The sequence below is a fragment of the Carlito syrichta genome, unplaced genomic scaffold (assembly GCF_000164805.1).
Source record: "Carlito syrichta isolate Samal-C Ts95f unplaced genomic scaffold, Tarsius_syrichta-2.0.1 Scaffold311553, whole genome shotgun sequence".
In the NCBI taxonomy this organism is placed as follows: domain Eukaryota; kingdom Metazoa; phylum Chordata; class Mammalia; order Primates; family Tarsiidae; genus Carlito; species Carlito syrichta.
Genome location: NW_007255649.1, coordinates 424,870 through 439,225, shown reverse-complemented (window position 1 = coordinate 439,225; position 14,356 = coordinate 424,870). Strand labels below are relative to the sequence as shown.

General features: G+C 58.3%; 1 protein-coding gene across 4 annotated transcripts; it reads right to left on the bottom strand.

Annotated features, from left to right (window-relative positions):
• Positions 1 to 86: 86 nt before the first annotated feature.
• AIFM3 (apoptosis inducing factor, mitochondria associated 3) lies at positions 87 to 12,624 on the bottom strand. Of its 4 annotated transcripts, XM_008068816.2 has the most exons (21): positions 12,479 to 12,618; positions 11,767 to 11,940; positions 7,396 to 7,609; positions 7,054 to 7,163; positions 6,757 to 6,866; positions 6,633 to 6,677; positions 6,282 to 6,378; positions 6,095 to 6,207; positions 5,736 to 5,822; positions 5,241 to 5,332; positions 5,022 to 5,152; positions 4,793 to 4,908; positions 4,629 to 4,700; positions 4,475 to 4,538; positions 3,795 to 3,871; positions 3,591 to 3,708; positions 2,062 to 2,160; positions 1,722 to 1,797; positions 1,310 to 1,414; positions 681 to 701; positions 87 to 459 (listed from the first exon to the last, which is right to left on the bottom strand). In XM_008068816.2, the coding sequence occupies exons 2-21, from the start codon at positions 11,795 to 11,797 to the stop codon at positions 420 to 422; spliced, it is 1,818 nt and encodes a 605-aa protein (XP_008067007.1). In that variant the 5' UTR covers positions 11,798 to 11,940; positions 12,479 to 12,618; the 3' UTR covers positions 87 to 419. The 4 variants fall into 4 exon arrangements, with proteins under 4 accessions (XP_008067007.1, XP_008067011.1, XP_008067010.1 ...); XM_008068820.1 differs by lacking the exon at positions 681 to 701 and having other exon boundaries at positions 7,396 to 7,629; positions 12,479 to 12,624; XM_008068819.2 differs by lacking the exons at positions 681 to 701; positions 7,054 to 7,163 and having other exon boundaries at positions 12,479 to 12,624.
• Between the last annotated feature and the right edge of the window lie 1,732 nt (positions 12,625 to 14,356).

The window sequence follows — 14,356 nt, the reverse complement described above, 5'->3', positions numbered from 1 at the left end:
GCATTCCGTGATGATTATCTGTTTCCCCAGTGGTCTGCTTTCTTCTTCATGAGGGTTGTTGACCCATTTACACTGGAAGTCATACAGATATGCAAATGTGTGCATTTTAATTTTAGAATAATGTCTAACATTTTGCATGGTTCTGCAAGGGGCCAGTCCCAACAGAAGGAGAAGAGACAGGGCTTAGTCCTGTCTGCATTGCCAGCTGTCAATGGCAGCAGAGGCCTTATGGGTTGAGCATCTTCTGGAGGCAACAGAGGCCTCCCTGGAGGGGAGCCAGACAGCTGAAGGCAGATACTGGAAGAGCTCAGGTTCTGCCCTGAGGGATCCTGGGAAATTGGAGATTGGCACCTGTCCCCAGAGCTTGGCCTCTGCCCCTGGTGCCCTACTGTGCCTGCCCAAGTTCACTGTATGCGAGCTCAGGATCCTTTTCCGGTAAGCCAAGACATGTCGCCAGTCCTGCGGAAATGAGATGAGGAAGGATCAGGGCAGAAAAAGAGAGAGGTTCCCCACTCCGGGCACCATGAGCAGCTGATCCTTGAGGACAGCAAAAGACCTGCTCTGTGCCAGCTCTGGTGCTCAGCAGGGATGTGAACTTGGGTAGACTGTTAGGTGGAGGGTCTGGGCTGAGATGGAAAAGGCTCAGGGCAGTCAACAGAAAGGACAGAGGACACACGTACTTGCTGTGCAGCATAAACAGCCTTTGCGAAGGCAAGAGGGAGAAACAGAAACAAGGCCAGGAAGAAAGCATGTCACTTATCACATCCCCTCTTGGTCCTCCATTGTTTCCATCCTGAGGCCTACCCCTCTCTTGTGGCCTCTAGCCCCCCAGTGGCCTCCAGGTTTTCACCAGTCCCTGAGAGCTTCTCCCAATGGTGACTTTCATTGCCACATGCCAGTGTCCCCCCTAGAATCACCCCCATGTCTTCCTGGCAGACACCCAGGGACATTACTAGCTGCATTCCCCACATAGCTTCTGCCAGGCTCAGCACAACCATGTTCAGCTATGTGTCCCTGGCCTGGCGACTGCTCAAGTGGTAGGCCTTGAGCCCTCCCCCACAGCACCAGGTCTGCTCTGGAAAATACAACTCCTTTCCCTTCTGTCCACTGTAAGCACCTATAACCAGCCCACTCCCAAACCACAATCCTTGCCCCACAACTCCTGTATTCCTAGGCGCCTGGGTCTGATGGGCACCAAGAGCGAGGGGAAGGGCCCTGGAGGGCTGTGGGGGCAGCTGGATGCCATCGGCAGTTTGAGACGGTCCTCCAGAGAACTCCTCCCCACCGAGCCTCCCACGCCCACACTCACTCCACCTCCCGTTTCCGGATGGCGCGGCCGGAGCCTAGCACCTCAGCCACCTTGGACACGATGGGATCATAGTTCATGCTGGCCACAGCGATCACCTCGTCACCTCTGCAGGAAGACAGTGACCGAACCTGAGGACTGCCCAGCAGCAGCCCCCTTCTTGAAGATATTGACTCAGTCCTGTCTACCTGGGGCCCAGAGAGGGACCCTGCCCAGGGAAACAGGAATGTCCCAAGCACCCAGACCTCCCTGCTCTGCGCTTTACGGTTTAACCCAGCACAAGATTCAGGCTTCTCCAGGGAAGCTCCAGCCTTCCTCCCCAGCAGAGCTTGGAGCTGGGCTCCTGTCCTGGTATCTTGTCTGGGATCAGTCCCTGCTTCCCGACCAAGCTCCCGCTACATCCCGTTGCTCTCACTTCGTGTAAAAAGCCACAAACTTCAGCTCCTCTAGATCCCCCTGGATGATGACGTCGTCGAAGCCTTCTCCGTAGCCTAAGGGCCGGACAGGCGGGTGGCACCCATGTGAGCCGCGGGATGGGATGGAGGCTTCACAGGGTCTGCGCCCTGTGCCCTCCTGACCCCGCCCTGGACCCTCCCCCCCCACAGGCGGGGCGCCCTAAGACCTTTTAGGTAGTCCCGAGCCCCGCCCCCGGCAAGAGCTCGGCGGCTATTTCTTGACGCGGCCATAGCCCCGCCCACGTCAAGCCCCGCCCCTACGCGCTTCTGGCCCCGCCCGCCCGAGGCCCAGGAGGTTACCCGCGTAGCGCAGGCTCTTGCCGAACATCGCGGTCCAGAGGTAGGGAACGGTGCTGATCTCCGCCTCCTGCGCCAGCATGTTCTGGGCCGCCACGCGTCCTGCGGGACTCAGGGCCGTGAGACCCCGACACCCCCAAACCACCTGTCCCCGGGCGCTACGAGGTATCATCGCCCAGCCCACAGCCCACCCGCGGGTGCAGCTGACTGGTGCAGAGGGGGACACCTGACTCCAAGCTAGCCACTTAGTCTGCTTCTCTGGAGAACGTGAATGAGGTGCCCTGCCTCTGGAAGGTCTGCTTCTTGGGGCTGGGACTGAAGAGGAAGACGAGGGGGCCGTAAGAATCCAGGGAAGCAGCTGGGCTTGGTGGCTCAGCCTGTAATCCCACGCCTTTGGGAGGCTGAGGTGAGTGGATTGCCTGAGCCCGCGGGTTGGAGACCCGCCTGGGCAGCGAGACCTCATCTCTACAGTAAATCAAAAAATCAGCCGGGCGTGGTAGCACGTGCCTGTAATTCCAGCTACTTGGAAGGCTGAGGCGGAAGGATCGCCAGAGCCCAGCAGGTCGAGGCTGCGGTGGCCGGGAGCGGCCACTGCACTCCAGTCTGGGCGACAGAGTGAGACTCCAACTCAAAAAAAAAAAAAAAAGAATCCAGGGAAGCACAGATTACAGCCACACTCAGGGCATTGGAGAGAATAGTGTGGTGGCTTCCCAGTTCCTATGAGGCTCCACTAGACCCCTGTATTTGGATGTACGTCAAAGTCCCCTGGACTCTCCCAGTAGCAGCAACTTTAGACCTTGGACTTGAACAGAAATTGGTACCAGGAGTGGGGCTTTGGACAGCAGACCCTCAGATAATGTAAAGGCAGAGAGAAGGAGGTGGGTGTAAAGTCCCTTGTTCCAGGCTGGAAATCTGGCAGTCCTCTCTGTGAGGCAGTGAGGTTGCTGACTTGCTGGCACTTTCAGCTTAGGGTCCTAGACTAGGTGTGCACAATGGGTGAAACTAGGGGACTTGGTGGTCACCAAATATGAGGAGAGGAAACACTATTTCTCAGAAAGTGCATTGTCCCCACGGAGCCCCTAGGTGACTGCCTTGGAGACCTGCAAGAGGCAACTGAACTCAGACAGTTGAGTGGCCCAAGGGAGACAGAGGAACTAAGTGGGAAGGTGACCTACTTATTCCCTCTCTCCCTTCCCAGGGTGACTGCACAGGTTAGTCAGGAATTCTGCAGAACATATGTCCCTAAGGACAAAAGGAGAGGAAACTAGTGGGAAACTGGGGGTGAGGGGTGGGACCGTATCTGGCTAAGTGCAGTGTCTGATGGGTACTGGAGTAAGGTCTCTGGAGATGGGCCACAGGGCTTGCTCTGTGTGCTTGATTATCTGGATGAGGCTGGCCCGAGAGGCCACAACAGAGCCTTAATGCCTAACACAGCGTCCAGAATCCACAACCAGCAGCTGAGGCATGGGCCTGGGGAGGCTGAGACCCAGGACTGCCTCCGATCCGTCAACTTGCCTCAGGGCTGGCCATACCCTGTGCATGAGCCATCTGCCAGTGTGGGATGTTCACTTTCCGGTTGTTCCTCCAGGCAAGGGGGAAGGTGACGGCATCGCCAGCAGCAAACACACCTGGGATGTTGGTCTGCATCATCTGTGGGGACACAGCCCAAGGCTCCATGGGCAGGTCAAGGCGCTGCTGCCCCCAGCCCAGCAGCCCACCTCCCTATTCAGCCCCACCTTGTTGACAGGAATGAAGCCTCGGGAATCCAGGCTGATGCCACTCTGCCTCAGGAAGCCCGTGGCGGGCACTGCGCCTGACAGAACAGAGGACCCCGAGTCCATTCCCTGGTCCCACCCTTCTCTTTCTCCCACCTCATTGCTCTCCACGCCCCACACCCTTCACTTGCTGTGCCAGCTTCAGATGGATCATCCACAGGCTGCCTTCCCCACCCTATCTCCCCTGCCTGAACTCACACAGACCCCTATGCCTCCTATATCAGATCTCAGGTATCGCCTCCTCCAAGAAGTACTCCATGAAGCTCTCGGGTGGGGTGTTGGCATGCCAGCCCCTTAGCCCTGGTATTGCCACCTCCCAGCTTTGCCCCTCCCTAAACTGCACCTCAACTGGACCAAGAACCAGTTAGAGGTTTGTGCGTGTCCTGCAGCCCACACAGGGCAGGGCATGGAGTTATTAGTGTACCTCAGGTATTACCTCCTCCATCATCAGGCACAGTCACTGAGCGGATCCTCCATGCCACGCCTGGGCTAAGCCCAGTACACACCCTCCCCCACAGTCCCATTAAATGGGTACAGTTGGGGTCCCCATTTTATAGATGTAGAAACTGAGGCTCGGGGAAGGGTCACATGTGCGTATGTGTGCTTGGCTCTGGTTCACACCCACCTGCCCACCCACTCACCAATGCCCACCACGCAGACGTCAGCCCGCACGACCTTGCTGCTCTTCAGCACGACCTCCTTCAGCTGTGGGGAGTGGGTGGGTGAGCAGTGGGCCAGCTCCCAGGCTCAGGGGAGAAGGGGCAGAAAGCATAGGGAGAGGAGAGAAGGGCCCACCTTTCCTTCCTGGGCCCGCAGCTCCAACACCTCTGTCTGCATGTAGAACTTCACCCGATTATTCTCAAACATCTGTCAGGGTAGGTGGGCAGTGGGTGAGAGCCCAGCCAGCAGCTACACTGGGCCCTGGGGTTGCAAGGATCTGGCTGCCTGGGTGGGCTTACCTTCATGAGGGTACGGCCAACACGCTCTCCCAGGAACCTCCTGAAGGGTGTCTCCTCCAGCTCCACCACAGACACCGAGTGGGCCTTCTCGGTCAAATAAGCAGCCACCTCCATCCCTAGGGTGGTGGGCAGGGGGTGACGGGCTGACACCCATGCCCTCCAGGGCCAGCACCACCCTGGGACTGGCCATGACAACCTGATTACCATCCCCACTGCCCCGGTCGCTCACCCAGGAAGCCAGCTCCCACGACAACCACATTGCGGCCTCGGGCCAGCCTCACCACACGGTTGGCATCCTCTGGTGTCCGGATGGTGAACACGTTCTCCACCTCTTTGCCTTTGCAGCTCAGGTTCTTAGGGCTGAGACAGGGCAGCATCAGTGAGGTCTTCCCAGCAACCCCAGCCCTCCCATCCTGGCCAGTGCCTAACAGGGGGAAGGGAGAGAAACCTGCTCCCTGGTGCCAGCAGCAGCTTGCTGTACTCCAGCTTGAAGCCGTCCTTAAATACAACCTTCTTGTTTCTCACATCCACTGTGACCACCTGCAACCCCCACCAGGCAGAGCATGGGCCTGGGCATGGGCCTGGACCTTGATGCCCACTCCTGGGTCCTGCAAGATGCCCAGAGCCCAGCCAGACCCTCTGACAGCTCCCACAGGGGCTGTTCCTGCCACCTGGGCTTTATCCACCAAGGTTCTGACATCACCTTCCCCTCCAAGCCCTCCTTGCCCTCCCAAGTCCCACCAGACACTCCCACCCTAGACCTGATCAGATCATCCATCTCTGTACATCCTGGGCTCTAGAAGATGCCCAGCACCGCCTTCCAGGTGGGGCCAGGCAGGCAGAGCACCCCCACACCTCCAGGGGCCCACATGACCTCATGACCCTCATGGTTCCCACCAACCCCTCCCCAGGCCTATTTCCCACCCTTGACCTCAATGAATACCTGGGCCTCAGTGAGCACCTCGATGCCATAGGCTCGGAAAAACTCTTTGGGCCTCAAGGCCAGCTGCTCAGGCTGTGTGTCCAGGGACTGCAAGAGACAGCCAGCTTGAGACAGGGCCAGGTGGTCATTATTTCATTTTTCAGCAGAGGACACAGAACCAGGGAGGGTGGGACCAGTCCCAGGCTGTATGGGGGCTGCAGGACTGAACTCAACAAACCCAGATCTGGGGGCTCCAAACTCAGATGAGTCTGGGATAAATGGAGAGGGCAGTTGGCCAGGCGCCCATGGGGTGATAAAAAAGGCTCCAAGTAGGCCCGACAGGACCCAGAGGACAGGGTCCTCACTTGCCCCAGCCCCACCTTGCTGAGCTTAGGCCGGTCATAGGGGAGGTGCCGGTCCAGAGTGCACAGGACAATTCGGTCTGAGAAGCCCTCCTGCCTCAGGGTCTCCGCACACACCAGGCCAGCTGCACCTGAAAGGAGGCAGCTGTGGGCAGGGGCCACTTCTCTCCACCCTTGCCTCCTGTCCCTCAACCCCGTCACCAACCTGCACCCACAATGAGCACGTTGGTGCTGCCGCTGTGCCCAGCACTTGGAGAGATGCACTTGGCCATCACCTTGGTCCTTCGCTGCAGCTGCAGGGCCTGGGATGGTGGGAAAATGGAAGGCAGCTGGGAATGGGAGTCACCACCATTCTCTGTGTGCCATCATCCTGGTAGGCAGGTCCTCCTTCTCCAGCCCAGCCTCAGCCTCAGCCCCAGCATGCAACTCCTCACTCAGCTCCCCTGCCACACCTGCCAAACTCCTCTCGGCACAGGGCCTTTGCACATAGTGCTTTCTGGGGCAAGATGTCCTCCCCATCCCTCCCTCCGGCCTGAACCCCGAGCCTCCCCCTCACCTGCTTGCTGGCCCGGACGTACACCTTCTCCTTCTCAATCTTCACCTGCAAGGGCTGCATTGCTCAGGCACAGTCCCCAGCCATTTACCCCCGGGCTCACACCCTATAGCACTCCTGGCCTCACCTGGAACTTGTGCAGACTGTCCAGGCCCGGGAAGTCCTCCAGGTCCCCAGTGCTGATGTTGAAGCAGGCACCATGCCAGGGGCAGCGTACCCGACCACGGGACAGCACACCTGGGGTGGAGGGGCTAGGCTGGGTTCCTCTCCAAGAACCCCTGTGACCCAGCAACTGCTGACCCCTACTCACAACCCAGGAGGCCCCATAAATGTATGAGAACCCTGGGGTCCAGGATAGGAGCCAAGTTTGCCTGGGGCATGGGAAGTCCTGCTCCACCTCCCACATGCATCCCGGACATCTCACCTTTCACCAGGGGTGCGCCATAGTGTGGACACTTGTGGCCCAGGGCATGGAATTCCCCGTTGTCCTTCACCAGCAACACCTTCCCCCAGCCCAGCTCCACTTCCCGCATCCTGGGGGACAGCTGCACTCAGAGGTCAGGCTGGATGCCAGGCACAACCTCCTGTGGGCACCTCCTCCCAGAGTCCAGCCTCGCAGGAGCAGGCACAGACCATCGGAAGCCTCAAGGACAGGGACCAGGCCAGGAGCTGGCTATAGCCCCTCCCAGTACCACGCTCCCAGGCCATGGCCTATGCCTTCCCTCCCACCTTAGGCCCTCTGATCCCTCCCAGGCCCAGCACCCACTGGCCATTCTCGAGGTCCTTGATGTGGCAGACGGCAGCCTCCACGCAGTCCTGGGGGCCAGGGTAAGGATGTGGGGTGGGCAGGCGCTCCTCCGTGTGGAAGTGACGGGCTGTGCCATTGCCCTGGTAGGCCCGGGGGCTGCCCTTCCCGCTGGCTGACAGCTCCTCTTTGCCCCGCTCCTTCTCAGGCAGCACCACCTCAATCTTGAGCTCCACTGTTGGGGGGCAGCACCACCTCAATCTTGAGCCCCACTGCCTCTCACACCCCTCGAGCCAGGGGCAGGGGCAGTGCTTCTGCATGCCAGGAGGCTGAGCCCTGCCCCATGACCTCCCAAGAACGTCCTCCGCACCATCAGCAAAAAGCTAAAAACCAGCAAGAAGTGGTGGAAGGAGACGCTTGGGGGAAGCAGGGGGACGCGTCTGCTTGAATTAATTTCTGCATGTTTTCTTTTTCTATTAGAAAACTAGTGAGGGGAGTACAGAGCAGAGCTCCTTGGACTCTAAAACTCCTCTTTCTCTAGGAGTCTCTGTGGAGGAAAGAACCCTGAGGCCCTAAGTCTTGCATCTTATGATGGACAACAACAATGTCCCTGATGGCTCAGGGACACATTTAGGCTATGACTCATGTGCAAACAGGGGTCCAAAACTGGTGCAGCTTGGTTCACAGCTGGTGAATCTGGGCGACAGGAGACCGAGGGTTCATTTTTCTATTCCTGCAACTTTCCCATAGGTTGGAATGTTTAAACACATACACACACACACACACACACACACACACACACACACACCCCACATACAGCAGAATTTCGACTTAAAATAGCTATTTTCACCAGCTTGAGAATCACTCATCTTTGACTGGCCATTGGATTTCCAGTGTCTTTGTGTGTGGGGGCTGGGGCCCAGGCAGTGAACCCCAGGGGTCATGTGGGCAGAGCAGAGAGGCACAGGCCCCCACAGCTTCCCCTGAGGACACCTCCTCATCACACCATGGGGTCTACCTGGGGGGTATTAGCCAGAGGTTGCCATTTTGTTCTTTATACTTCTCTACATTTTCCAAATTCCCCATGATATGCTTAGGGTATTTTTCTAATTAGCAGGGAACAATAAACAGAATTTTTAGCAGCAATAATCCAGCCTCCCGGGCTGCTGCTGCAGGGAAGACGCTGAGTGACGGAAGCCAAGCCCCAGGCACAGCGTGGGCCGGACACCAGGGTAGGAGGTGCCTCTTGATACCCAAGCCACCAGAGCCTCTGGGCTCTTCCCAGCCTCACCTCTCAACCCCTCCACCTCCACCTGACATTCCAGAAACAAAGATCCCAGCCTGACTGCTGATACACCTTGCCTGTGCTGTTTCCTTGGCCGGGCTGCCTTCCCAACTCCTACCTGTCTACTCTGGCCTCCCATGGACAACCCCCTCCCGCATATTCTTCACCTCACACTGTGCTACTGCCCCATCCTGGCCAGCACACCCCCACTCCATCTTCATGTCCCAGCCCCCAGCTCAGGCCCAAGCACACCAGGGGATGGGGGCAAGAGGTCAGTTCCTAGCCTCCAGCCTGCCAAGGAACAGGGCAGAGCACACAGCCATGCTGAGGTTGTTGTGTCAGGTGGGGGGTTATGGGCGGGGGTTTTCCCTCCATTTTCCACACTTTATGTAATAGTGTTAGAATGTTTTTGGAAGAATTTAAAAGAAAAATGCTTTGGACTTAGTGGACACCAGCTATGTGAGCTGTGGAAGGGCACAGGCACAGCCTGGCAGGGGGGCCAAATAACAGCTAAGCCAGGCTGTTTTCATCCTCCACCTCCTTCTAGAAGGCTCCCAGTCATGCTCGCTGACGCAGTCTAATGAGAGCCATTAAGTCAGGAATGGTGGCAGAGAGGCGGATGGAGAGAGGAGGCTCTGCTCACACACAGAACCAGATCAGCACCAGCTCCGTGATTTGCAGCTGTCCCTGAGACCCTGCCTCAGCCCCTTTGGCTCCCAAGACAATAGCGAATACTGAAATAGAAGTTAAATAAATGGAGTTGGGTAGTAGTGTTTTATTAGTTAGCTCTGAGCCTCCCAGCAGTCATAGTGAACACAAAGAGCCACAAGTAGTACTTGTGGCCTAAAAACAGCTAGGTGACCAGATGCCAAGAGAGCTGCAGTCCTTCTAGTCCTGGGGCCAGAAAGGGACTGGCCTGGCATCTTCCTATCAAGAGCACGGAACTACTGGATGGAACACTAAAGAGCACAGTGAGAGTCCTGGAAGCACATGCTGATATGTGCCGAGCCACAGATTCAAATAGAGCAAGGTAGAAAGTAAAGAATTTGCACAAAGATCTTTTGCTTGCTCTGGGCTCTCTGTGGCTCCTGCTGACCCCACCTGAACCCTCATGACCTGAATGCTCTCACTCCCACATCCTGAAATTCTCTGGGCCTCACCCCTGACCTCTCCAACATGGGCACCTGGCACACAGGGAGTCCTGGCAGCAGAGAGCGCAGCTCAGAGAAGAGGAGATAATAAGGTTCTGTGGGTGCTTCCCGTGTGCTGGGTCCTGTGCTAGGCACAACAGCCCCATTTTATACAAGAGGATATGTAGGCTCAGAGAGGTGAAATCACCTACCCAAAGCCACACAGCCAGGAAGGGGCAGAGCTGGATTTGGTTCAAGAGCCCAAGTTCTTTGCACTGCCTCTGGAGTGGTGAGAGTGGCCAGCCCCCACATTGGAAGTCACAGGGCTGTGGAACCCAGGCAGGCCAGCCCTTTGGGGTCCTTTAAAAAAAACTGCAGCCAGGCTCGGTGGCTCAGCCTGCAATCCCGCGCCTATGGGAGGCTGAGGTGAGTGGATTGCCTGAGCCCGCAGGTTCGAGACCCGTCTGGGCAACTTGGCGAGATCTCATCTCTACAATAAATTTTTTTAAAAAATCAGCCAGGCGTGGTAGTGCATGACTGTAATTCCGGCTACTCGGAAGGCTGAGGCGGAAGAATCGCCAGAGCCCAGCAGGTAGAGGCTGCGGTAGCCGGGAGCGGCCACTGCACTCCAGTCTGGGCGACAGAGTGAGACCCCAACTCAAAAAAAAAAAATCAGCCGGGCATGGTAGCGTGCGCCTGTAATTCCGGCTATCGGAAGGCTGAGGTAGAAGGATCGCCGGAGCCCAGTGGGTTGAGGCTGTGATGGCCGGGAGCATGCCACTGCACTCCAGTCTGGGTGATGGGGTGAAACTCCAACTCAAAAAAAACCCAAAAAACTGCAGGAGGTATCTTCTCCCAGGGCCTCCTGCCAGCCCAGCAGACCTATGGGGACCCAGCATGGGGCCACCTGGTATCATCCTGCCCGCTTCTAATGGGGGGGTCAACAGATATCATTTGCCAAGTCATACTTCAAGGTAGGGAGGGTGGTGGAATCGGCCCAGGTGTCCATAGCACAGGAGTGGGAAAAAGAGTGGCTTCCTGGAGCAGGCGCAGGTAGGTCCCTCTGCCTGGTGGGCCATCACAGCCCCCCTCCCTCCCCTAAGTTCTCCCTCTGACCCAAGTAAAGGAGAAAAGGCTCACGAGTTCCAAGGTAATGGAACCGATGGGTATCAGGTAAGGAGAGCCGGGGCAAGTTGGCCGGGGCAGGTGGCCTGGAGGGGGTGGGTGAAGTGCTGACCAGGCTCTAGAGGCCTCTCTGGGCCTCGGTTTCTCTATCTGTGACATGGCTGTCCACCTTTGCCTCCCTGGGTGAGGGAGGAGGAGGAAAAGTGGTGGCCAGGGAGAAAGTCCCACAGACATGGGTCTCCAGTGGCAAGCAGACCCAGCAAGCACCCTGGGATGCCCCTACTTCTGTCTGGAGACACTCAGGCTAGGCTAGGAGATTTCCTGTACAAATAGAGAGGTGCTCCCAGAAAGGCCCACACAGTGGGTCAGAAAAGATGAAGAGGACAGGAACCTGCCCACTGTACCTCTACAGCAACATCGAGAGGTCAGGGTGGCCAGGCCCATTTTGTAGAGAGGGAAACTGAGCCTCAGAGAGGTAACTTGCATGCCCTAGGTAACACAGTGGCCAAGGGTGTCCCCAGAACCCAACTTCCCCAGCCCTAGGACACAGCCCCTTCCCCAACTCTGAAACAGGAGGAAACCTCCACTCCCCTTTCCAAGAAGAATCCAGCTGCTATTCCCACGGCCAGCACCCCACGCTCCAAATAAAGAGGGGCACCCCTCAGAGGGGGAGAGGAGAACTGTTCCAGGCCCCTTACCCCCTGCTGACTGCAGAGTATTAACATTCTGGGCAGCTCCTGCCTAAGCTGACCTACTTCCGAGCCTGCCTGCTGAAGGCAGAGGGGGAGGGGGAGGGGGAAGGTGGTGGAGGAGGAGGGAGGTAGAGGAGGCAGGCAAGAAGAGAAGAGGTACCTGGCTTGGGCTTGGAGAAGCAGCCACCCATGGCGAGCGACGTGAGGACAGGTGAACAGGCGGGAGCACAGATGGTGAGCTGCTGGAGGCCTAGGGTGCCCCTCTTGGGGCTGGACACCCCGCAGCCCTTGGAGATGCTGGAGCCGCCATTCCAGCTACAGCTACCTCTAGGACCTGCAGGGGAGACTGGGAGCATCAGGACCAAGGCTTTGACAGGCATGTAGGTAGAGACCAGAGAGACAGAGATAGACTATGGGGGCTTCTGGAACAGTCCTGTGTGTGAGTTGGGAATCGCTGCATATAGAGGTGCATGGCATCCTGGAGGGCACCTGCCCTTTGAGGCCCTCCAGGATCAACACCCTCACTCCTTGCTCTTACATTTTCATGGGCTGTGCCCACCACCAGGGAGCCCATTCTGTCTCAACACCAGCCACCCCTGGCCCAGCCCCTCAGCTGCCTTGTCTGGGAAATCTTCCCTGATTTCTGCTATCCTCTCATGCACCCAGTCCTTGATTTCCCCTCTCCAAATCCCACAACCTGGAAGCTGTGGGACTCTCCATTTTCCCAGGAGGCTGCCAAACCTGGGGTGAAACCCTGGGTCATCTTAGGCAAGCCAGAGCCCTCTTGGTCCTTGAGTTTCTCCTTCCTACAGTGAGGGTGACACTGGTCCCCTGACCTGGCCTCCACCCTGGCTGGCACTCTGGATACTTACCTCCTCCAAGGGCAACCACCACTCCTTGCTCCCAGCCCAGCAGTGGACTGAAGCCACTGGGCCTTGGAAGGCAAGGCAAGGAGGGCAGGGGTCCAGGAGGTGGCCCAGCCTCTACCCCTCCTCCCAGTGTGAGCTGTGGCCAGGAGGGGTTGGGAGGTGTGGTGTTGGGCCAGTCCATTGGTCCCCAGGGAAAACCAGTTCTCTGGCGCACAAAAGTGAGTGGCCAGCCTGACTGGGCCTGATGGGGTTAGGAGAGATAGAAGCCAGGCACACAGCCCTGCCATGGCCTGTGCCTAGCAGCCATAAGCTCCTCCACCCCACTCCAATCCTTCACAAATGCCCACAGGCCTGTGGTGCCGAAATCATGCCCCATAGCAGATGGAGAAACCTAGGAGCCAAGGTCTCAAGGTCAAGCAGCAGATGGGGTTATCTAAATGGCCTCCCACCCCCCTCTGCACCTTAGTTAGTTCTAAGATGGGCAGGGGCCCAGGAAGCCCCAGTGTCACCCTAAGGCCTTGCAAGCCACCTAGCTAGGGGAGGGGACACCTGCTCAGTAGAGATTGCTGCAGCCGAGGCCACAAGGGTGGGCCTTCTGTAAAATTCAGCTTATGGATGGAATTTGGAAGGCCCAGGACAAAGGCTGCCTTGTTTACAAATGACCTCCCCACAGTCCATCCCACTTTCATCACCCTCTGTTTCCCCTGGACATTCTTCCTCAAGTCTAACTTGAGGTGGGGCTGAGGCCCACTTGGTCTGGCCCAGAATCCACAGGACCAAGAGCAGGTGCCTGAGAGTAAGGGGTGGAGCAGAAAGGAGGGCAAGGTTGGGGAAGGACCGTCTCCTGCCTGACCCCTAGTCCTACCTGCCCTAGTTACAGGCAAGGAGGTGGAGGCTCCTAAAGCCACTGGATGTGCCCTTGCTCTTTCCCCCTTGTCACCAGGTAGGTCTGTAAAACCCAGCCACCACCTGCCCACCTGCCCCCTCCCTGGGCACCAGGGGCCCCTCTCCAGGTCCTGGCTCTGCCCCTGGTACAGCCCTGCCTATTTCCTTTCTGCCTGGCCTCAGGCCTCATCTGCTGGGCCACAGAGCCCAGAAAATGTCAGCCCTGGTCCTGCCACCTGGGGCCTGCCAGGCTGTTCCCTCCCTTCCCAGCGACCCAGGCGCCTGGAAGGAGATTTGGTGAGGCTTCAGTGCCTTCCATCGACTGTGTGCTAGGTTGGCTTGGAGCCCAGTCACCCCCACTCAGAGGCAAAGGTCCACACCAGGGGCACAGCAGAGGGGCCCCCGAATTTGTGCGGAGTGCTGTCCCTTGCACAAACCGCCTACTGCAGAAAAGTCCCAGTAGGTCCCAAAGCTAAACCCACCAGGAGCCGTGTCCTGTCGCAGGGACCCCAGTGGCCTGGGAGGCAGGTGCTGAATTGTCCCCACCTCACAGAGGTGTCCCAGCTCTTCTCCCAGGGCCCAACTGGTGCAGGATGGGCAGAAGACTGTCCCTATTCCTCTCACCCACCAACCCTGGGGTGGGAGGCTCTAGTCCAGCTTGGGCCCTCGGTGGTTTCCTCGGGCGTCCTGGGCATCCTGGGGGTGGCGGCTGAGCTCCTCAGCCCTGCATTCGAGGTTGGGGGCTCCCGCGCTCCCCCAAGCGGCTCCGGCGCCAACCTCCGGTCCACTCTCCCTGCCTTTGCACGTGCGGCTCCTCTGCCTGGGGCGCCGTTTCCACCCGCCCGGCCGACTCGGCGCCGGTCCCCCCGCCGGACGCCCAGGAAGGGCAATCTGCACATAGCAGGGCCCCGCGGCGAGCAAGCAGGGCCGGCCAGGGGCGCGGGAAGGACGCGGGACGCTCCGCCCGGGCTGCCGACCCCCAGCCCCCAACGCGCC